A 22,676-nucleotide genomic window follows, 5' to 3' on the forward strand; every position below is an offset into this window, starting at 1 on the left:
ATTATTATTATTATTATTATTATTATTATTATTATTATTATTATTATTAAAGAAGGGTGCCAAGTTGGGAAAGCCAAGGTGCTCTATGCAGAAAATTATGGAGAGGTGTATGAAGTAAATTCTGTTAGCCCAGCAGCCTGGGTCTCAGAGTCCAGGAGAATACAGGGCTCTTACTCTTTACCACTTTAATCTCTAAACTCTAAACACCTTCATCTCTTAAAGGGCCCTCATGTAGCTGCTTCTCAGGTGAGAAAGAAGTTGTGAGGCTTCAGTGGCAGAGAAAGAACACTGGGTGGTATGTGGCAAAGACCTGAGGAGAGCAATGGGCTGAGGCAGGGACAGCAGGATCACAGAGAGGTGGTAGCCGGAACCAGGGCTTCTCGACTCCAAATCGATGCTTTCTGAATCTTCCAGGTCATCCCTTTTCTAACTAGTCCCACTTGTGCCAGTTGCTTCAGTGAAAGCCATGGGCACTGCTGGAAATCCCTTGCTTAGAAAAACGGTGGTCAGCTATCTGTTTCCAGTTGGCCCAATGTCCAGGGGTCAACACTTTCTTTCTCAGCTAGGTCTGGATTAAAGGCAGTCAAGAGGAAGGGGCTGAAAGATCACACCACAGGATTGGAGTCGAGCAATCTGGGTTCAAATCCCCGTTCATCCACTTGCTGGCTGTGTGCCTTTGCTTTACTTTGATGTCTTTATTCATAGTGTGGGGAAAAGCTTGTACGGCCATTCACTCACTTAACCAGGGTTTATCACTTGCCTATTGAATGCAACTACTCTCCCAGTCCCTGAGAACACAGTGGTGGACAAGACAGAAAATGTGTTGTTTACATGACCCTGGGCTTAACAGCACTGTGTGTTGGGCGTAGGAAGACAGACAGTAAAACCATAAATAAACAATTACAGGAGTAATTTCAGATAATGATGAGCCATGGGAAGATAATAATGAGAGACTGAGCTGGACTTCTATCTCTCTGGGGAGGAGAGAGTAAGACAGGGGCCTGAGTGGTGATGAGGGGAGCCACGATGCCTGCGGGAACACATTCCAGTGAGAACATGCATTTCTGGCTAGGCCAGATGTTGAATGACCTTTAGTACCACCTCAGACCTCATTTTCCCAAGTAGTTGCCACAGCTACAAAGCAAGTTTGTGGGCATTTTCACTGTGTGTGTGACTCTAGCGTGTGGCTGTGGTTGTGTTGGGTGACGTAGGAGGTGGGAGGTTCCAATGACAATGAAGAATTTGGTAGAACTTGTTCGTCTTTACGGCAGTCTAAGGAAGTCTGCTTCTATAAGGCGTGATCCATAACTATCGTATATCTTGTCGTTCGCCTGTCCATGAACTACAAAGCAAACCATTTGAGATCCAAGGAATTCTCTCTTGATCGTTCACCTCAACCAGAACCCTGCTTGGTAAAATAATAATAATTAATGACAGTAACAACAATAGGTGTGTAATAGACACCGAATGAATGCGTGGGTTGTGCTGTGTGGCACCCACTGAAGCTGACTTAAGTGTCTCCCAATACTGTCAGCAACAAGAGAAGGACTTAAATCCATCAATGAAGTGCAGCAGAGAGCATCTCCATGGACCAAAAAGTGTGTGTGTGTGTGTGTGTGTGTGTGTGTGTGTGTAGATTTGTTTATTGGGGGTGAGTGGGGAGGTAGATCAGTGCTTAAGGGAGAGGCCAAAGGTGGCCCCCAAGAACACTTGCACGTGACATGCGTGTATCTCCACACAGACACAAACTATACACCCGACTAGAAATAAAAACGAATCTTTAAAATGTAAGATTTCATTTTTTACTTTATGTGCATGTGTGCTTTGCCTGCCTGCCTGCAGGTGTACCACCTGTGTGCCATGGAGGACCACACAAAGGGCATTGGGTCCCTTGGAAATGGAATTACAGATATGCTGCCTTGTGAGTGCTGGGGACTGAACTCGGATCCCCTGCAAAGGCAGCCAGTGCTCTTAACCACTGAGCCATCTCTCCAGTTATCCCCCTACCCCAGAAGAATTTAAACAGAGCAAAGCTAGTTTTATATTGAACCTCATTCCAACACCCTTAATTTTCACTAACATATTTTTATTTCCCCAATGGTTCTCTTGTGGTGTGTGTGTGTGTGTGTGTGTGTGTGTGTGTGTGTGTGTAATTAACAAGGCATTGTGTATGCAAGCTGGCTTCAAACTTGCTACGTAGCCAAGAATGATCTTGAGCACCTCATCCTCAGGCCCCTAGCTTCCCAGTGCTGGGATTGGAGGCATGTATCACTCCTTTCAGACTGTGTGACTCTAGAGGCTGACCCAAAGCTTCAAGTATGTTACCAACTGAGCTGCACCCCAAGAAAATATGGGATTTATTTATTTTAAAACTCTGGTTACAGTCAGGAATATATGGACCTTGGTTTTGTAATGGAGAATCAGTTATTTTCTAGATGAAATTCTAGGACAAGGGTTACTTAACACAGACAGGGTCTCTTCTTTCTGGGTGAAAGGTGAAGTCATCACAGCCATGAGTCCAAACAGTGGTCAGTAACTCACTGAGTCCCCTCGGCTACAAAAGGCAGCCAAGTTATTTTAAAATAACCTTTCAAGTTCTCCCAAAAGAAAAGAAATGCCTTAATCCTCAACATTCCTCAGATCATGGCTCTAAAACAGCTCAGAGCAGCAACATGCAACTTCTTTCCCTAAATTCCTGAGTGAGCTGGGATCCAGGCTTCCAGCGCCTTTGACCAATGCGGTCCCCTCTCAAGCCTCCTCCGTACTCACTGCTCAGGAGGCATCACCTGCATGTTTATGCGGGACACATCTGAGGCGCCTCTACCCACAGACTGAAACGGATTTAACCCACTTTGCTGTATCAGAATGTGAGTATTCTCCTTGTCACTGGATTGCGAGCATAAGGCACAAGAATGACTTGCTTCAACTCTACTCTGGAGATAAACAGCTCTACGAAACTTCCAGGAGAGCACAGTGAGATTCCTGAGGGTCGATGTCTTCCATACAGATTGCAACACACACGGTGCCCAGCTCTTTTTTTTCCTACTCACTTGTAATTAAAGACATATAACTGCTTTATTGTCCATTTGGAAGACTGGTGACCACCACAGACATTGAAATCTCAAATGTGGACAGGGACCAGGAGCAAAGACATCTGATCATCAGAACCTACTGCGACCATGAAAGCCACTTTGCTAAGAGAAAACAAAACAGTTTACTCGCAAATTTCCATGCTACTTGACACAACTGCCTTCCTTTCCTTTCCAGCAAAGCACGTGATCTAAAAAACACAGGATCTTCAGAGGGGAAGAGGCAGTGCCCAGCTCTCTTTTATGCTTCAAAATGATTTTGCATGTTTTGTATTTCCTTTCACAGAAATTCAAGGTTTTGTCCCCTCTCCTGTTCTGGCTTTTCCCTCTGCCTTTACTTCTTTTGTCTGTGATGCCACTATTTCAACTAACAGGAAATGGGAAAGGGCAAAGTTCAATGTGGACTCAGAAGGGCGTCGTTAAAACATACTGTGATGTGTGGACAACTTTCCACATTCGTTCAGGCTCTGGTAAGCCCCCCAGAACCCCTAGGGTTGGGGTTCCCGTAGGATTCAACAAACACCATGGTTTCCTAAGAATGCACGGATGTCTTAAGACTAACGGAAACAGGTTCATTTCACACATGTGAAGTGTTGACAAACCAAATTCAACCAAGGCACACACGGCGGAGCAGACGAGTGCAGCCTTATACTGATTCTCATTCCAACAATCATCTCTTTCTAAGATATTTGTCTATTGTTTTTTCAATAAAAACCAGTTCTTTTCTGGTGTGTGTGTGTGCGCACGCGTGCCTGCCTAACAGGGTCTATTTATTCTGAACCTGGCAAGATGGCTGTGAATGCTTGATTTTACAGATGGAACAAGTAAGGACCCTCATGGCATTTCCCTTACGAGAATCAGATGGCTGAGCCCTGATTTACACTTAGTCTCTTTGCATGTGAGTTTAACACTCTTTTGACTACATTTTGTGGCCCTTTTCCATACTCCATCCCCAGTGGAATGTGTGTCAGTATAAACACAGCCAAGTTCTTCTCCCTGTAGGCCCAAGCTCATGGTGTCTACACAAGGACCAAATACCTGATGACAGCCCATCTCATTTCTTTGCTTTGCACGTGGTTGACCAAAGCCATGCTCCGCCCTGCCCTATTCTCTTGTTGAAAAACACACAAACACCCCAACTGCCAAAAAAACTGAAAAGCATGACTTCTGTTTATGTCTCTGCAATTCAAAACTCAGACACTTGTGCTTGCATGGTATACACTCATGTGCTCACACACACAACCTTTTACTTAAATCTGTTATTTAAAAAGTGAGCCACATCTGAAGACATTTAGCCCTGCCACTTTTAAATGCCGTCTCCATATTATTTGCATGAATGGCACTACCTTTGTGTTCCTCTGATGAGAGCCGGGACCATAAAGTTATCCATTGCTCTGTTGTGCTGCGTGTGCCTCTGTTTGAATTTAGTTTGTCAACACTTCTCGCATGTGAAATCAATTGGCATGATATTACTGTAAACACTTTGCGTTACAGAGCGGTGGACATTTTATTGTCTTAACAGCAGAGAACAGGCAAAACATTTGCCCGCGTGGTTTTCCTCTACGGCACACACAATATAAATGACAGAATGCATTTTATAAAACAGAAGTCATTGCATAGCCAGGAAGGGGAAGGAAGTGGAGCTCTTGGGAAAATGTCTGTGTCAGGAGATGGATGAAGGACAGGAGGAACAGGAACCACGCTTACGGTAAAGATTTTTACGAAGAAAACAAAATGCCATTCGTGTCACGTTCCCATCATTGTTATTAAAAATCTCGTTTCCTAATTGCATGTGCAATACAATGAATTTTCATAACGCTTCAATGGGGAGTCCAATGTGTTCATTTAAAAAAAATAGTCAATTATCTTGTGCTAAGAAAGCACACTGCCGGCGGAGCTGTGTGACTGACAAGATGGAAGAATACGGGCAGGATGTCGGGGCTGAAGCTTTTCAATCACCTACCATTAATACGATTCAATTTATGCTCAAGTCATAGGTTTAGACATTACACAGCACTGTATGAAAGGGAAGGACTTGCATAATACAGTGGGGAAAGCAGATGGCATGTTATCAAAATCCTTCAAGCCTAAAATAACCTCCCCAAGTAAGGAGGATAGTTAATTAAAACCAGGATATATTTACCCTATTCTGAATATCTCAATGTAAATAAAAATCAAAATGACAATACTGTAACATTGGATTAAATGATGAAATTTCATCTATTTTATTTTTCTTTAATAGTTTCTAATCAAACTTTTCATTAAGCGGCTTCATAAAATTCCACAGAAAATTTATTTGTGAGGGCTAGTTGTAGATTTAAAGGGCTTACTTTTATTGTTCAATTAAAGCTGTTATTCAGTGGCCAACATCAAAATGGCAGGGCGGGGGGCAGAGCCGCCTGGGAGGGATGGGGCTCGAAGGTTGTCCTGCAAAGCAAAGACTTATTTCGGAGACTGTTTTGGTTTTGCAGGTAAGGTGATGGAGGTTGGTGGGCCTCCCGGCCAGCCTAGCCACTGGGTAAAGTTCCTGACCAGTGAGAGACCATGTCTCTCATACAAAAAGGTGGCAGGCCTGTGAGAAATGAGAGCTGGGGCTGTTTGTTGGCTTCTGCATGCACACACACGCATGCGCACTCTCACATACAAACATGTACCCACACATATAGGGAAAAAAAAAACCAGAACAAATTCTAATGCTACTTATGGCAAGGCTTTCCTTGACCTCTCATGCTGACGATCATCTCGGGCATCCAATTCTGCCCCTGACCGCTGCCAACACCTGTCAATGGCTTTCTTGCAACCCAGTTAGGCTTCCAGATGTGTTAATCCTGTCTTCCCCATTTAGAGTCTTAATTCTCAAAATAAACAAGGACCAGATTTTACTTCTCTTTTGTGTACCCTTGTTGTCCCCCACGTCATAGAAGAAAGCCATCTATCAGCTAATAAATTATACAACATCAGTTACAGAGAGTCAGAGACTGTCCTTTGGAGAAGAAACTTGGAGGGAGTTTATGACGATTTGGAATTCCTTGAATCAAATATGCAGTTGTCAAATGCTCTAAATTCTTTGCCATCAGCTCCGAGATCCATCCACCTGGTGATATGGCTAATAAAATTCGAGTTTTATAGCCTAGCCATACTGTTACCTAAATTATATTTGACCAATTCCTGACGTCCCTGAATGTGGCCCAGAACTTGTGCTGCACAGAGGATCCTCTTGCGGGCCTCCCGGCGCTCTGGGTTACCTGAAAGGAGCGTTTCAGTCATCTGGCATTCCTCCGTATTAGGAACATTTGTTTGATGCTACTCACTAAATAAATCTACACTCTTCTCCCAACTGTTAGATGGTTGGAGAGACCCAATACACCGCATTTTTAACAAACACTTCAGCTCATGCCACTTTCACATCCTACCAGTTGGGGGGTCAGAAAGTTCTCATCTGGGAATGTAGATGTGTACCCAAGGGGGGGGGGCGTACGGATGGAAGTGCTCAGATGGAGTCAAGATCAGCCTTTCAAAAGGGCAGACCACGTGGGGCCCAAACTTGGGACAATCTGATGTTTTTCTCATCACCGAACTCTTCTTCTAGAAGCTCTTTAAATACCGTGATTCCAAAAGAAAATTTCCTACCTCCAGAGGCTAGAGAAGACAGCATTAAAATGAGGTATGCCAAAAGAGAGTTCAGAAGCACATTTGCAGGGAGATGCTTATGTTTGCAGAACACTTAAGATTCCCTTAGGAATGCTTCCACAACCGCTGTGATCCTTGCTGGATAGGAACACCTCCTTCCAACTCTAGGCTTTGAAACTCAATGACTAATAACCCCCAAATGAGCCAAAAAGGCTAAAACATTTTCCCCATTATATTACACTGTTAAACACTAACTTTGAATTCTCTTAAGCAGGCAAACATTCTCTCAGCTTCATCCTGTGTTAGGAATTTCAAGACCTTTTGATCAGCTAGTAGGTCACAGGGCTTGGGAGCAAGGAATGTGGGTGAATTTTTTCCCCCTCAAATATTGAAAAGGGCAGATCTGTAAATGTTTGCCCGAAAGGAAAGGGGATTTAATAATTGTATTGGATACATTGATCTGCTTCAATGAAAAAGCTACTTGACTATTAAAAGCGTGGCAATGTATACTTCTCTGTAGAAGGAAAAGCTGACACGCACACACCCCCACACTCACACAGTCACTGCCTTTGGATTTCAATGTGCTTATGTCTTCTTGTCCCCCTTCTCCTTTCTTCCTCACACAATCAGATTCCATCCCTGAACCTGTCTCCTGCTGTTGCCACATCTACTCACAGAGTCCTTTGGAGTAGCCTAAGAGCTCCCAAAGGCACAGCCTGTCAAATTTGAAAGGCCACAGTAGACTCACAAACCCATGTAGAGGTGTCTTAGAGCTAATTGGGACAATTTAGATTTGAATATTCTGCAAATGAGGTATCCTTGGGGACAATGTGAGACAAAGACAGGACACCAGCTTGAAGAAAATCTACGTGTGTGCTTTCAAGGCAATGGGTCTCCACCTCTTCTCCCTGTTCCTTTATGGTGAATTGAACAGGCTACCATCATATACCATCTATGAAATTAATTCCAAGATAAGTAGCGGTGCCTCTGCGTCTGTAGGAACACCCAGTCAATGGAGAACTGCTGGTGTGATCATAATTTCTTCAACAGGCACGGTCTAAGCTGATGGTGTCTTAGTTTGCCTTCAGCGACACTGCACATGACAAGGTTCCCAAAGGCAAGATCTGGTGTCCAACAGCCCCTCTGCTGAGAAGACATGACTAGTCAGCCAGGTCAGGATTTGGTGTGTGGGAAATGTAAAGGACATGGCACACCTATGATTCATGTATGTACGTACGCAACAATGGCAACAATGCATTGATCAATCTGTTATCTCTGTCCGCCTTACAGTATCGAGCAGTCATAATTTATGCCTTCTTATAGCACCTTATAAAATCAGAAAATTAAAAACAACCTGATATTTCAATAACCAAAGCCCTCTAAGAAAGAACATGAAAGTTTTCAATCGCAAAGTCCACCTTCAAAGTTAACCAAGTAGCTTCCAATTACATATTGAACAACGGACACAAAATAATCATCTTTCACCTGTGGTTAAACAGTGGCCGCCAAGATGGTGAGGACAGCTTCTGTTGCAATAATCTGTGGGCTGTGTGGAGGTGGGTGGCGGAAGTAAGCCCTGCCCCCCAGCCCTGCTCACACAGTGAACTGAAAACAGCCAGTCTCGGTGAACAAGTTTCCAGTAGAGTAGAAGGCGAGCACTCACCAAACTCATCGCATATACTCTCGTTTTCTATGAGAGTCGGGTGATCAAAGGTATCCCGGCAGTACAGGATCTGGGGGTTCCTGCTGACCACTGCGATGCCTCCCAGGGCTAAAGCGAACTGGTCCGTGAGGATGGAGGATGGCTTATCCTGGATCCGTTTAAGCATGGAACGGTACCGACAATACTGAGGGTAGCTGAGAACGATCACGTTGGTTTCTTCCTCATCTTCCCCTAGACAGAGAAGAAAACACATGTCAATTTCCCACCAACAAAGAGAGCTTTTACAGGAACGACTCCATCTCAGTGATCACTTCCAATTTGGGACTAGAGGCATCTTCTTCAGCAAAGCCCTTATCGTTACCACAGTCTGTCGATGCCAGAATTTTCAAGAATCCCACTTTCCATTCTCCACCTTCAAAGCTTGAGGCCACCACTCCTGAGTAGAACAGCTTTGTGGCCCCCTGAGCATACATACTAAGTGATGTCTGAGTCACTCGGCAGCAGCCAAACTAAAAACATCTTTTCTGAGACTTCAATGTATTTTTTTAGTCATTGATGTCACCACGATAGGGAAACTTTGCTGAGTATCTTTACAGTTGTTGCTTGTTTTTAGATTGATACAACGAGTATGTGTGTTTGTGTGATGGGAAAATGGTCATAGGATCCTAGAGCAGTGTCCCTAGACCTGAGGAGCATTGTCACCTGTCTGGGCCTCAGCAAATATTCTGTTTTCTCTATGGGTCTGGAGAAAGGGTTGTGTTCCCCACTTGGGACTCCAGGAGCCCCCAGACTTGTTTTGGCCAATGAAATGTGACAGAAATGGTGACTGCTTTAAGAGCCAGTGTGACACAGATCACAATATCTCTTTGTCTTTGTTGGGACCATCTGTAATGCTCAGACAACAGTTCTGCCAGTTTGGGTCATGGGCTTAAACCAGCATGGGGCAGCGTCCCTGGCTGATCCAAAATAGATGCAAACACAGCAGAAATGACGTCCCCGTTTTTTACAATGGCACACTTTGGGGGATCATCTGTTATTACAAGTACAATTTACCCCAAATTGATTGATACCGACCTCTTCTATACGAACCCCTCACACCCATACCCCCTACCTTTTAACGTTTCTCAAATCCATGTGGTAACCTGGCCCACCCCTCAGAGAATCATGCTGAGAAGGTTCCTCAAGCATCCTGGAGAGGCAGTCCCGTCAGAACCATCTTAACCCAGAACATTTCAGGAAAATGTAGCGAATCACCCTCTTAAGTGATCTTGCTGCTTAGTGATAACCCACTATGTTTTGTGAATCTCTGCAAAATCCAGATTCAAAATGGACAAATCCTTCCTTCATTTTAAGCTTGAGAAATGGGGAGGACCCCCCCCTTTGTTGGCCTGTTTACCTGTAACCATGTCAAACTGAACTCTTAGTTTCATGACCCACACTATCAGCGTCCCCAGATTTGTCGTGTGTGTGCGCAAAAACACTCAATATTTTGAGCCCTTACTGGACAGCAAAGAACCACGTGAAAGAGTTGTTAAGGATACTGACATTACCGCCGCCATCTGGTAACCAGTGGGAGATGGATTGGGGTGGAAAGTAAGGACGGAGCAAACCCAGGACTTGATGCAAGGTGTGCCTCTGACCTTTTGAGCAGAGGAGGCCGACACCCAGATGTGTCTCTAATTACATTCACTAAGCCCTTCAGGCTGGAGGCTTCTCCACGCTCAGAGATGATGCTCAGCTGCTTCCGGCAAGGTGCCTCGCAGCGGCCTACACTTCTCAGACTCCCGCCTGGCTTGCCGGCAGCCACTTTACGGCTGGCACACTTTGAAGGCGGCGTGTTTACACGGAAAAGAAATCAGCCGAAGGCTACTCGTCTGAAATGTGGGAAAGTGTGCCACAACGCAAGCTGAGACCCCTACAGTAAACTAAGACACTAAGTTCGAACTCTGAGTTTATAGGTGTACTTGTTACAGAGAAGTTCAAGTCTGAGAGGCTGCCGTGGAAGTTCGCTCCCCGAACGCCGTCAGAGACACTCACTGTCTATGTGCTGCCCCAAGGAGTGGCTTCCGTGTGCCATTAGTACCAAATCCTATTTAAATCACTGCACCGTATCTGTTCGAGATACGAATTTGAGCGAATACAAGCAGAAGCTGTCAGACCTCATCCAGCTGCGCATGCTCAGCACCTATGCCACTCTCTGTACTTGGAAAACCCCGAGCAAATGCCTCTTGGTATTTCCCTGAGTCTAGCCTTTGGCTTTCTGTGAAGACTGGAAAATCATCCCGGTTTTGCTAAGAGTTTTAGAAATAAAACGGAAGACGCCGTGCTTTCCAGGGGAAAGGATGTTGAAGGAAAAGGCGCTTCTGAGTTGGTGTCTCGAGAGATGCCGGTTGGGTCACGGGTCCACCTCGCAGCTGTCCTACGCCTCACTCTCCCGATTTTCTTTGAGTACTTTTTCACGGTGATGCTCCCTCTGCCCTCTTCCTAATTTTCTGTTTGGGATAGAGTCATCTCTCAGGCAAGTTTCTGTGTGGAAACACGGCCTCCTCCCCTCTCTGCACCTCATCCGAGCATCCAACACCGACTCTGTCTCCCTCACACTTTCCCACCTCTTCGCTTAATGAGTGGAAGAGCAGGTGCTACTCTCACTTCACAAAAAGATGTCCTACACGCGTCCCCTCCATCGAAGTCCTTAAAGGTTGTCCTGCGATACTTGAAAAGGGGTAGACTCTGAGTGCTGCCCCAAAATGACTAATGTGGATTCTCTAAGGTCGGAGTACAGGAATTTTTATTTTTAACAAGCACTCAGGCTAGCTCATGTACTCCAGACTTTCAAGCAAGTAATTCTGAGTCTGAATTTTTTTTTGTTTGTTTTGCCTAGACCTACAGTGACTTACTCAGCTTAGATTTGAAAATACATGCATTTAAAGCACAACTGTATTATATGTGATACTTAAAGATTTATATTTATATGTTACATATGGATTTGTGACTTATATATAATATATGCCATGTATTTAAAATATGTATTATACATGTGTACCATAGTACAATATAACACATTGCGTAGGACATATGTCACTACATTGTCATCATACACATATTTGTTAGGTAATACTACACATGTATATTTGCTCTCTTACATACAACATATTGTGTACGAGCACACAAGTGTGTCCATATTAATATATGTAGTCATCCTATAAATATACATATAACAGTCAGATACATGGTTTTATTCTTATGTCTCTTTTCAAATCTCCTAGTGCCTAGAATAAAACCCAGAATCAAGCTGGCAGGTATCACAGAAGGCGCCATGTTCAAACAAGCTAAGAGACAAAGCCTTCACCCAAACCACAAAGGAGCAGGCACGTGTTGCCGTGTTCAGGAACAGAAACAGCACAAACCGTTTCTGGTGTTTACTGAGAAGAAAATACTACAACGTAGGAAAACTTCTCCCTCAGTGAATCTTTTGTTCCCCGTGAAGGCCCTGTAAACAGCATCACAATTTGTGAATATTCCCCGAGATAGAGGTGACAAAACTGGAGTTGTGACGCATGTGACCAGGCAGGGCTCTCCATGGCCCTGGAAGTGATGGGAGGGGGTTATGACTCAACTTTTAACCCCTTAACTCTCATTGGGTTAACTTTGCATTATGAGAAAAGGGTTCCTATTATTAGTATTATCATTATCATTTAATTTATAGTATTAGGATGAAGATAATAAGCTTTGGTCGGGTAAAACCTGAGAACTTCATAGCTTCATCTACCTACCAGCCAGAATCACTCCACTCTGGCTAAGTCAGTGCGTGATGTGATTCAAGGGCCTGTGAGGCTCATTGTAAATTTTAAATTATCACTGTGATTTTCACATATCAACTTCTTACCCACGAGGTGGGCAGAGGGATGAATTTTATATTTGCCAGCCTAATACTCTTGTCCCCATTCCCTCATTAAACTCTACACCAGAAGGCTGAAGGCACAGCTGGGGTCTGGTCTAATGTGGCAACCCTTGGCAATGCCAAAACAAAAATTATGCCTACTCCGGTGCTTATGAGCAGAACCACCCATTTGGACCAGAAGTTTGGCATTGTTTGGATGGGGGCAAATTTCCAACTTTGTAATTAGACATTCCCAGAGGAATTGCTATTCATATTTATAAAACCATAGAAAGTCCTGGAGACCCTCAGACCCTTCTAGAAGTTAAGAGAGCCTGTGAGGTAGGAGGTGAGGAGGCAGAGTGAAAAGCAGAAACCCGGAAGAACATATAAAACAGTCTGGAAGTAAGACTTTGCAGGAGCCTTGCCGATCTTAACTTCTATGATCCTTTAACTACTTCCTAAGCCTCTACATGAAGTCAACTTCCTCCTGACAGGGACCTAAGAATATTAAACTATTCAATGGCTGGCATGTTTTATTTTGCAACAGTACAATGTGAAACAAATAGAGGCAAACAGTGCCTTCAAGAATTGCTGCTGCTAACCCATTCCTCCTTTCTCCTTTTATATACTCATAAATACTCCAATACATGAAACAAGGGCCAGCGATAAACGGAATGCAGTCCCCCCCTTTCTATTTCACAAGAGGTCTAGTAGATAAATCTCAGAATGAACAAAGAATAGATAAATTGCACATTTGTTTAGCAAAAGACAAGCAAAGTGTTCCGGGAACAATGATTTTCTTTCAACCACACCCACATCAGAAAAGAAACTACGGAACTAACCCTACAAAGTATTTTTCTAGTACATTCTAGTTCCTTGAGTTATATATGCTTTTTACTTGATTTTAGTCAGTAGGACATAATCAGCAAAAAAAAAAAAAAAAAAAAAAAAAAAAAAAAAAAAAAAAAAAAAAAATTATAGTACTCAAGATTGATATTATAAACAACTGTTATGATAATGTATTAAGATGTCATTCCATTTCTCAAGTCCCCTTCCCCACCAATAATGTGAGAATGCTTGTTTTTAAATTAAATATTAAAAGGGAATAAGAGATCCAGAATGACTAAACCTCGTTTCAACTTCAATAAAGAGAACTTTAACTTTGCCTATTAAAAGTTAATACCTAAAGTACAGGGCTGTACTGCTCCACTGAAATGGCTCTAATCCTGCGCTTATATCGTAATTACACGTTTTGTTAACCTCTCTCAATGTCAATTTTTTCCCACTTATTTATATATTTTTTCAAAGTCCCAAACAGAATTCCACAGAGAAACTGTAATTATAATCCGAAACTCCACCCCGCCTTGTCAAACAGTAACTGTACACCCCAGCTCCCATCCAGTGGGGTGGGGTGGGGGTGGGTGGGGTGGGGGTGGCAAGGAGGGGGTGGGGCAGGCATTCATCCTGTGAGTTGCTCAGATTGTCTTTGTATAAAGAGATGCATGAAGAGGCAAGCACAATAAATGAATGGAGCGTTGACTTTCAAATATCCATAATTTTTTTTTTTTTAATAGTTAATGGTGGCCAAATGTGCAGGAGGTTGAAAACACCCAATCTGGAGGAGAGATTTGCTTTCATCTCCTACACAACGTTGCAGAAACATAATTCCATCGTCCTGGCAGGGTTGCGGGGTTGTTTAGGAAACATCACACTAAATGTTTACTGAAAATCACCCTCGTCTACCTCTAACATCAGAAAGCCTGAAAACAAAACAAAACAAAAATCTTCATAAAGCCCTTCACACCAGGACTTTATAGAGCTTGGTGAAAAAAATATGCATGTCCTCTCCTGTGCCTAATTACCTCAGCTGAAAATTCTGCCAAGTATTTCGCCCTTTCGTTCTCGTAATCGTATTAGGGCAAATGTGCCTGGATGCCAACAGAAACAAACATTTAAAGATTTTTCACTTAAAGGATTCCAAATCTGCATGGTGGCTGCCTTTGAAACGCAGTGTCCCTCATGCTTCCCAGACAACCTAGAGTTTTCTTTCTTCCTTTTGTCTCCCCCCAAGCAAAGATGAATTTTGGTACAGTTACAAAACGGGCTGTCTACTTTTGAAACAATTTAAGTAAAATCTTGTCAATAGGAAGGGCTTGCCCAATGATGGATGCACCCTCCATCTCTTTCCTACATTAGACATTCCTTTCTCAAACCTTTATACTTTTTTTGCCAGCTCCTAGCAACCAGCTAAGGCAAAGCCTCAACTTTCTGTTCCTGGCAGACCTCCAGCTTTTACTGCTATTGACAATTACACCGTTTCCATTTAATTGCTGTTCTGTTGTGACACAGAATATTTGTCACAATTAGGCATTTCCTATCTTCTGTCCATTCATCTTTGATTATTACTGAGAATGATTTTTTTCCCCTTAATTTCAGAGAACCCAAGCACAAAAATTCTACAGATAAGAGAGTAGCTACAGCTGCTACTATCATTACCAACATTGTAACGTGCAGGGGGGAAAAAGAATATAATTTCTCGGAAGGTAATTTCCTTTTCAGTGTTAAGTGCTCTTATTCATCTTACAGTTACTCAATGACTTCCTGTTCTAATTACAAGGCATTATACAGAAAAGACATTTGTAAAAGGAAAAATGCAGGCAGGGTATGTGACTAAATAGCCCGAATTGGTTGAACTGTTTAAAATTCCAGAGTCCTTCATCAACTTTATCAATCCCTGTTTGTGGCTGTGTGCTGACGCGTGGTACCCCACTGTATTTCCAAATCTCTCGAAAGGCTCCAAGAGTTAGTTCTGGTAGTTCAGACACATCAAAAGAGAAAACACATTTGCAGTGAAACCAAGGCTGAGAGAAGATCATTGGGATGTCTTTTTTATGCCCCCCCCCCCCATCAAAGCTGTTTTACTGGAGGCAGGCCAAGACATGTAGTGGAAAATATGAATAATATAAACAAATTAAATGCCTGATTAAAAGGGAGCAAGAGCAAGATTCTATCAGGACTAGAAATGAAAAGGCCACAAAGTATTTCATGAAAACATGGTGTGACGTAAATGGCACATCAGGATTGCACTGTTGTGGTTATTTTGAGAATGGCTGGTACTGTAAGTCAGCTGCCCCGCCCTTAACTGTTTTGTAGTTCTCCACACAGTGAGTGAGTGGGGCAGCCTGAGATTACTTAGACAGAAAACAGACCTAGCCTCACAGAACGGGCAATAAAAAGATAATGTACTTTTAACATAACAGAACAAGGAGATTGGCTTTATTAACTAAGAAAACGACTTTAAATAGTCCCTCGCTTGCCATTTGTTTTGATAAATGGAAAAACAGATCTTCCTAGGGTAGGCAACAAAAACATCACTGGGAAACTTTAAAAAGAGAAAAAAGAGAAAGAACACGTGGGGTAAGACATCAGTACAGGGTTGCAAACGGAACAAAGAACATTTTAAGTATATAACCAAGGGTTTTAGCCAGCTGTATCAAAAGACATGGTTTAAACAGACTCACAAACAAAAATTATGTATTTCTGTGTGAATATCAGCTTTTACCCTTGACATTGCTTCATCTCTCAAGAAAGAAAACAACACAAAGCTAAATTCAAACCAAATGCAGACATCACTCTTAGTAGCAAATGAACCCACTGGGGAGGCAGCCAGCTCCACCTCCTTGGTCCTCCCAAAAGGCCACTGAACAACAAGCCACATTCAGGAGCCTCTTTGAATTTCATCTTGAGAATTTTGCATCTCATTTACATACGTCTCATCTCAGCCAAATCTAAATGTCATACAAGACAGGGATTGTACAATAAGAGCATGGACTGGGAGATCACATGATTGTTCTGTGTAGTAACCCCCTGGGAGGTGTGATGGCTGGGGCCTGACCTACGTCGAGGTTACCTTCTCAATAAAAACATTGATGTTATTTTAATTTATTTGCATGTGTGTATATTTGCACCTGCGTTTAGGTATCTGCAGAGGCCAGAGGAGGATATTGGATTCCCTGGAGCTCAAGTTATAGGCTGGTGTGAGCTGCCTAGTATGGCTTCTGGGAACCTAACTCAGGTCGCATTGAAGAGGAGCAAGTGCTCTTACCTGCTGGGCCATCCTTTCACCCCGCACAAACAGGTTAACCTTTAACCCATTGCAAGCCATTCATTCTTAGCATAAGTGAGTTTTAGTATCTGAAGAAAAATATAGAATGTGTCTACAGTGCATCTGGTTCCAAGTTCTGGCCATAATTTGTCCTAGTCCAAGATCGTGTTGCCAATTTTTTTTTTTTTAATGCATCTGTTTATTTACTAGTGACCCAGGTAAGGCTACCCTATCAGACTCGAACTTACTCAGAGTCAACCCCAATCCACCCTGCAGTTTCCAGTTATAGAGGAAGAACCCAAACCATTGTTAGCCGAACCAGCCTCAAAAATGAAGACAGCTTCTGTTACCTTTTCCCTTACTTAAGGGCACCTGCACATTCCCTGGGGAATAGCCACAGCGTGCTTTGCTTTCCCAGTTGTGCCTTACATCTGCTGTCACGGCAGGGATCACAGTTCTGCGACTGTGGCAGCTGGGTAGACCCTTGACATTGGGGTTCGCTCATGAATAAACCCGAGGAAGGTGTGACCAGGACGGAGCAATAGCTGTTATCAACATCGATGTGGAAGTTTCCTGTGGATTTACACTTTTTAATTTTTTTTCCCAGAGGATACGTGTAGCAGAGCTGCTGGCTGGTGCGGTGGTTTTGCATTTTCCCTTTTGAGTTATCCAGGTATCGAAAGGACTGCCCACCCCAGCAATGTAGGAGGGGTCTGATCTCTCTCCTTGATTTTTGCCTCTTTAGAACTATATGAATGATTATAAAGTCGTATTTCATAGTCTTTTTAATATGTAAAAAAGTGAACATAGGAGCGTTGAGTTTGTGAAATCACCTGCCACTTTTTTTTTTTTTTTTTTTTTTTTTTAAAGCTGTGCGATTTCAACTGTGTTTAACTATCTGGGCAGATATGTATCTGTCTAAAATCTATCACGTAAGTATTTACGCATGCCTATGTCTATGCATGCACACATGTGAACATGTCTACATATCCATCTATTTCTATGCATTTATCTATTATCTATCTATAACTAGACAGCTATAGTTCTGAAGAGACATCAAAAACACAGCTCATCTTGGAAAGAAGGAAGTGGCTGGGAAGGCTCGTACTCCCGGAATTGAAAACTTGGTACAGAGTAACTGAACCAAGAGAACACAGTGGCTGTTGAGATTAATTAGAAGTTAATCAAATTGTTGGTGCAAGTGAGAGAGGCTGAACTAGAGTCTCCGGCACCCCCCCCCCCCACACACAAAAGACATGGCCATGGATTCCTCCTATAACCTCAGTGTGAAGCTGCCAGGACAGGTGGATCCTCCGAGCTCTCTGGCCAGCCAGCCTAACTGAAATGAGAAGCTCCAGGTTCAGTGAGAGACACTGTTTCAAAATATTAAGCAGAAGAAGATACCAAAAACCCTCCTCCGGCCTTTGCAAAAGCATGCTCGGATACATGAGCAAACATTCATACCCACACTCACATGCTCCACAAAAATAAGGAGCATAAGTGAATATAGTACTGACATCCAGATAGAAATATACGTTAATCGAAAGGGATAGGAGCCTGGAAGGGACATTCAGACCCATAATGAACTGATTTTTTTTTTAATGGTGCCAAGACCATTGAAGGAGGAAGATAGTTTCTCTCCAAAAACAACAGTAAGAAAACTGGATCCATTCAGGCAAAAGAAAGCCATGGGAGACCTACTTCACACAGATTTACGTGATAACTAAAACCGGACCAACCACTGAAATTTAAGAGCTGGAACTCTAAAGTTATTACAAGAATGCAGATGGAAACATTTGTATGGCCCTGGACTGCTCACGGTTTTGTCAGATGAAGTCTAAACCTTTTGTGCACAGCAGACAGTATCACAGAATGGAAAGACAGATGTGCGATGGAAGAAAACACCTACAGATTTTATACATACATACATACATACATATATACATATGTGTGTAAGAGATTCATAGCCAGCATATGAATCTTAAAAGCCAGTATCATGCTGGCACCAAACCTTTTTTAATTTCAAATGCAAAAGGAAATTAATTAATGTTTCATCACAGAATACATACAGATGGAAGAGAGGAAAAATGGTCAGTATCATTATTAGTCTCTAGGGAACATCTATAAGGACCACGGGGAATAATTCTTTCACACTCATTAGGATGGCTACTGTAAACAGCACCAAAACCACCAAGTGTTAGTTACCTTGTGGAAAACCAAGACCCACATTGGTGGTGAGACTGTAAAACAGTTTGGCCATGGTTTAAAAAAAACAAAGACACTGAAAATTTCCTTAAAATACAGGATTACTATATAGACAGTAATTAATTCCCGTTCCTAGGTGCACACCCATAGCAATTGAAAACAAAGCCAGGCAGTTATAAATCAGTGTTGATAACAGCATTTCCCGGTAGCCAAAAAGTGGGAAGAGCCCACGCGTCCATCAACAGAAGCACAAACAGCACGCGATGTGACTGGATGAAGGCATATGGGCAAGCCATAAAGAGAGGCTTGCGATGTGCGCTCAGTCCAGGAGAACCTTGATTAGTTTATGCTGAGTGAAATAATCCAAACCCAAAGGGCAGATATCACACATTAATTCACAGAGACAGAAAGGAGAACAGAGGTTGCCAGGCCCTGGGCAGTGTTGTAGGCGGGGCTGGACAACTGAAGAGCCATTGCTTTAATAGCTCAGCGCTTCGGAGGGACAAGCGGGCTCTGAAAACACAGAGTAGCAATCGTTACATCATACCACAAATGCATTTAACACTTCTGGTTAAAATGGGTAGAACGGCTGGTTTTTTATCATGCATATTTTACACGATTGAAAAAAAAAAAAAAGGGCACTTCTGGCGAGTGTTATATTTTCCATGTGGATACACTCGCAGCTGGTTTTTTTTTTTTCTTTTTTTCTTTTTTTGTGCGAGAAGAAAGATGTGTCTCTCCAATAAGTAACTAGAATATAAACTCCTGGGGGGCTCAGAATCAGTGTCCTGATTCCTCGCTACAGACCTTTGGGAGCGTTAACAAATTCAATTAACTGACAGTTTGAGATAAACATATAACCCTCCCATCAGAGTCTACGCAGTCACGTGGTACTTCACCCTGGGCCCTGGATCAATGTCTCTTTCTGAAGAGCCGAAGGGATGGGAAGAAAGGCTGTCTTTGGCTGGCAGACCTGTTCAGAGGAAGGCTCGTGAATTTAGGCACTTGTTCTCTCTCTCTCTCTCTGGATATATGTATCCCCACTTGAGATTTTGAATCTCATCCTCAAACTTCTAAACCACCTGCGAACTCCCGCACTGACTTCTGGGAGCCCGTACCCTAAGGAAACGGGAGCACTGTGGTTGCATTTGTTCTTTCATCTTATCACGGGCTCCCGCGGTACAACATGGAAGGGAGGGCAAAGGTCTCTTCCTTGCCCCAGTGACTCATCTGGTATCAGAGCTGGAGCCTAGTGAATTGACCCACAGAGGAGGAGAGCAGACCCTGGGCTTCATCTCACTCCTCAGCTCATCCCCCTAACGAACCAGCATCACCCCACTAGGAGGAGGCAGAATCAAAACCACAGCGCTGCTTCTGAGAGCTCCCCATCTAGGCACCTTGAGCCATAGTCTTCTGATTTTTTTTAATTCTTGTGTACGTTTCTCTTAAGGAGAGAGCGTGGAGGTGCTTAGAGCACCGTGGGCTGGTGTTTCTAAATCAGAAAAGGCAGAACAGTAAAGGTTAATGATGCTGATCGCTTCGAATGCAGCTCTAACACTCTGCAAGCCTAGCAGAGCTTTTGACATGAATTGGATAAATTGATGGATGAAAAAAAAAAAGGTACATGGTTTATTTGGGAGCCCTTATGCTTTATTAAATATACACTTTACAGCTTAAAATTTCATCACATCATAGGCAATGCTTGTTCTGATTAGAGTTAGTCACTGTCTTTTTTTGTCCTTTATCATGTTTAATGTTTTCAACATGTACAGCAACGTTTCATACGACCACTTGAAATTGGGCAAAGGAATACACAGAATTAAAAAAGAAATTTTTTAGCATAGCACTACTCATCTTGTGAGTCAAATAGGAAGTTAACCTAAAAAGATAGGGACCAGACAGAGGAGATGAAGTTAAGTTTATTTTACCTAGTTAAAGCTATCCAAAGTAATAAATTGTTAAAAAAAAAAAAATCTAAAGTAATACTTCGATAGATCAAAACAGAAGGATTCATGCTGGAGCTTATGCTTTTCATAGTAAGGTTCTTAAATCCGGCGTGCGCTTCATATTACATCATCTTTTGATTTAGACAAGTCAAGGGATTAATAATAACATCACACAGTTAGTGGCCACCATATTGGACAGAAAAACTTAAAAGTCTCCGGAAAAGAAATGTAAAAGACTATCATGCTAGAGACGTGGCCCTGAAGGGGAACCAGGGAAAAACAGGGCTGTCTGGGAACAAGACAGCCCTCACGATGCTTTTGGGCTTTAGAGTCCAAGAAAACAAGAGATTCAGAAATGCAGCTGGGAGAGGAGACTATAGGCCAAGAAGGCAAAGGGCCCAAATTGGTGTCTGATACCCAAAAATGATCCCCCAAAGTTTAATGGAGCCTTTATGCTGCCTTTGTTTTCCTATAAACCAATGGTTCTCAACTTGTGGGCTGGGACCCCCCCCCATAAGGATCGCATATCAAATATCCTGCATATCAGATATTTACATTATGACTCATAACAATAGCAAAATTACAGTTAGGAGGTAGCAACAAAATGATTTTGTGTTTGGAGATCAGCACACTATGAGGAGTGGTATTAAAGGGTTTCGGTGTCAGAAGGCTGAGAGCCACTGCTAGAAACAATGTGACAAGAGCATTAATTTGCTTGTTATTTATTTATTTACTCACCTATAAAGCTTCCTGCCATCAAACCTGCCAGAGCCCTCTGCTGTCTGACAGTCCCTCCCTCTTCTGTGACCAGCTGCTGGTGTATCTGGTGTCATTTCCACAAACTACCTACTGTTTCCCGTCATGATTTGGGAAGAATGTCAGTCACTCAGAATGGGTATTTTTTTCTTTTTTTCTAGAATGTGCAATACTGAAATTAGTTTATCATCTGAAGGAGACCCTAGTATAACCTACTGGGAAATGAAACCATGACTCAATCTCATGGTGAGGATATTACTAATATATTCTGCCTTAAGTGAAATTCAAACCTGGTTTGATGTCTGCCCACTCTGGGAGGAATGTGGACACAGAGCATCTATATGATGGGTGTTATCATTTACAAGGCCCAGAAATCACTGATACTTCAAGGCGGAGTGTAATTCGTAAAGTGCAATTTCACAGCTCCATTTAAGAACTCCTCACAATCAAGAGGATTTTTAACAACCTCTGAAACCAACCTGGATTCGCCAAAGTATGCTTAAGTACCAGCAAATACTACACCATATAAGTATAAAACGCTGTTTGTGATTCTCTTCTCCTATAGAAAACTATCGGCTCCCCACAACCCATAGACCCCCACTGAAATTCTTCAGTCTTCCTGGGAGAAGACTCAAAGGGCTGGAATAAATGAGTTCAGAGCTGTCCTAAAGTTAACAAGCCTCCTTTCGACTTCTTTTTTTTTTTTTTTTATTGACTGTTAAGCTTTTGGGTTCTTATTCTAAGCCAGTGGGGCACCCCAGACACCCTTCCCTTGCTCCAGTAACAAATCTCGAGACTTGGAGGACTTTCGGAGACAGCTCTTGCAGGGACCCAGTAAGGTACCCACCTGAGCAGGGTTGGGAGGAGACTGGGCAAACAGTCCAACGTCTCCAGGAGGGAAGCTGCTTCTACCTTGCGAGACATCTGAATATTTGATGTCATCTTTTCTCTTTTGACTAAATGGGATAGTTTCTAAACCGATGAGCAACATGGCCTCCGCTTGTTCTTTCTTCCTGCAAGCATGCTTTAGAACCTCATCCCATCGAGTACATTAAGGAAAATAAAAGCAATTCGTTCAGGCAGCTGTGCCCCCAGGACCCTCAAACCTTTGCATAACAGTGTGCAGAGATGGTGGTCTCAGTCACAAACTAGAGGAAGAGACACTTTGATAACATAACCTGTCCACCACACGTGAGCTTGGGTTAGAATGTCCTTTGATAAGAACTATCGAGCTGCCGGGTCATGGGCAAACATGACTGGACCATGCTCTTCACCTACGAGAAACGAGACAGTCTTCATAAATTCACTGGCCAGCTCTTTAAAACTGTTTGTCTTAAATCCACAACTAACATACAAATACATCTTTGCTGTGAATGATAAAAATGCTAGCTTCCTTTTACAC

General features: G+C 42.8%; 1 protein-coding gene across 1 annotated transcript in view; it reads right to left on the bottom strand.

The window, feature by feature from the left end:
- The window catches only part of Arid5b (AT-rich interaction domain 5B), a 175,541-nt gene that overhangs the window by 79,754 nt on the left and 73,111 nt on the right, over window positions 1–22,676 (bottom strand). Inside the window, exon 4 of the mRNA XM_055598918.1 lies at window positions 8,383–8,613. Coding sequence (XP_055454893.1) covers window positions 8,383–8,613 — 231 coding nt within the window. The remainder of the gene's footprint in view (window positions 1–8,382; window positions 8,614–22,676) is intronic.

Source organism: Psammomys obesus, unplaced genomic scaffold (genome assembly GCF_907164565.1).
Source record: "Psammomys obesus unplaced genomic scaffold, mPsaObe1.curated_primary_1811, whole genome shotgun sequence".
Taxonomy (NCBI): domain Eukaryota; kingdom Metazoa; phylum Chordata; class Mammalia; order Rodentia; family Muridae; genus Psammomys; species Psammomys obesus.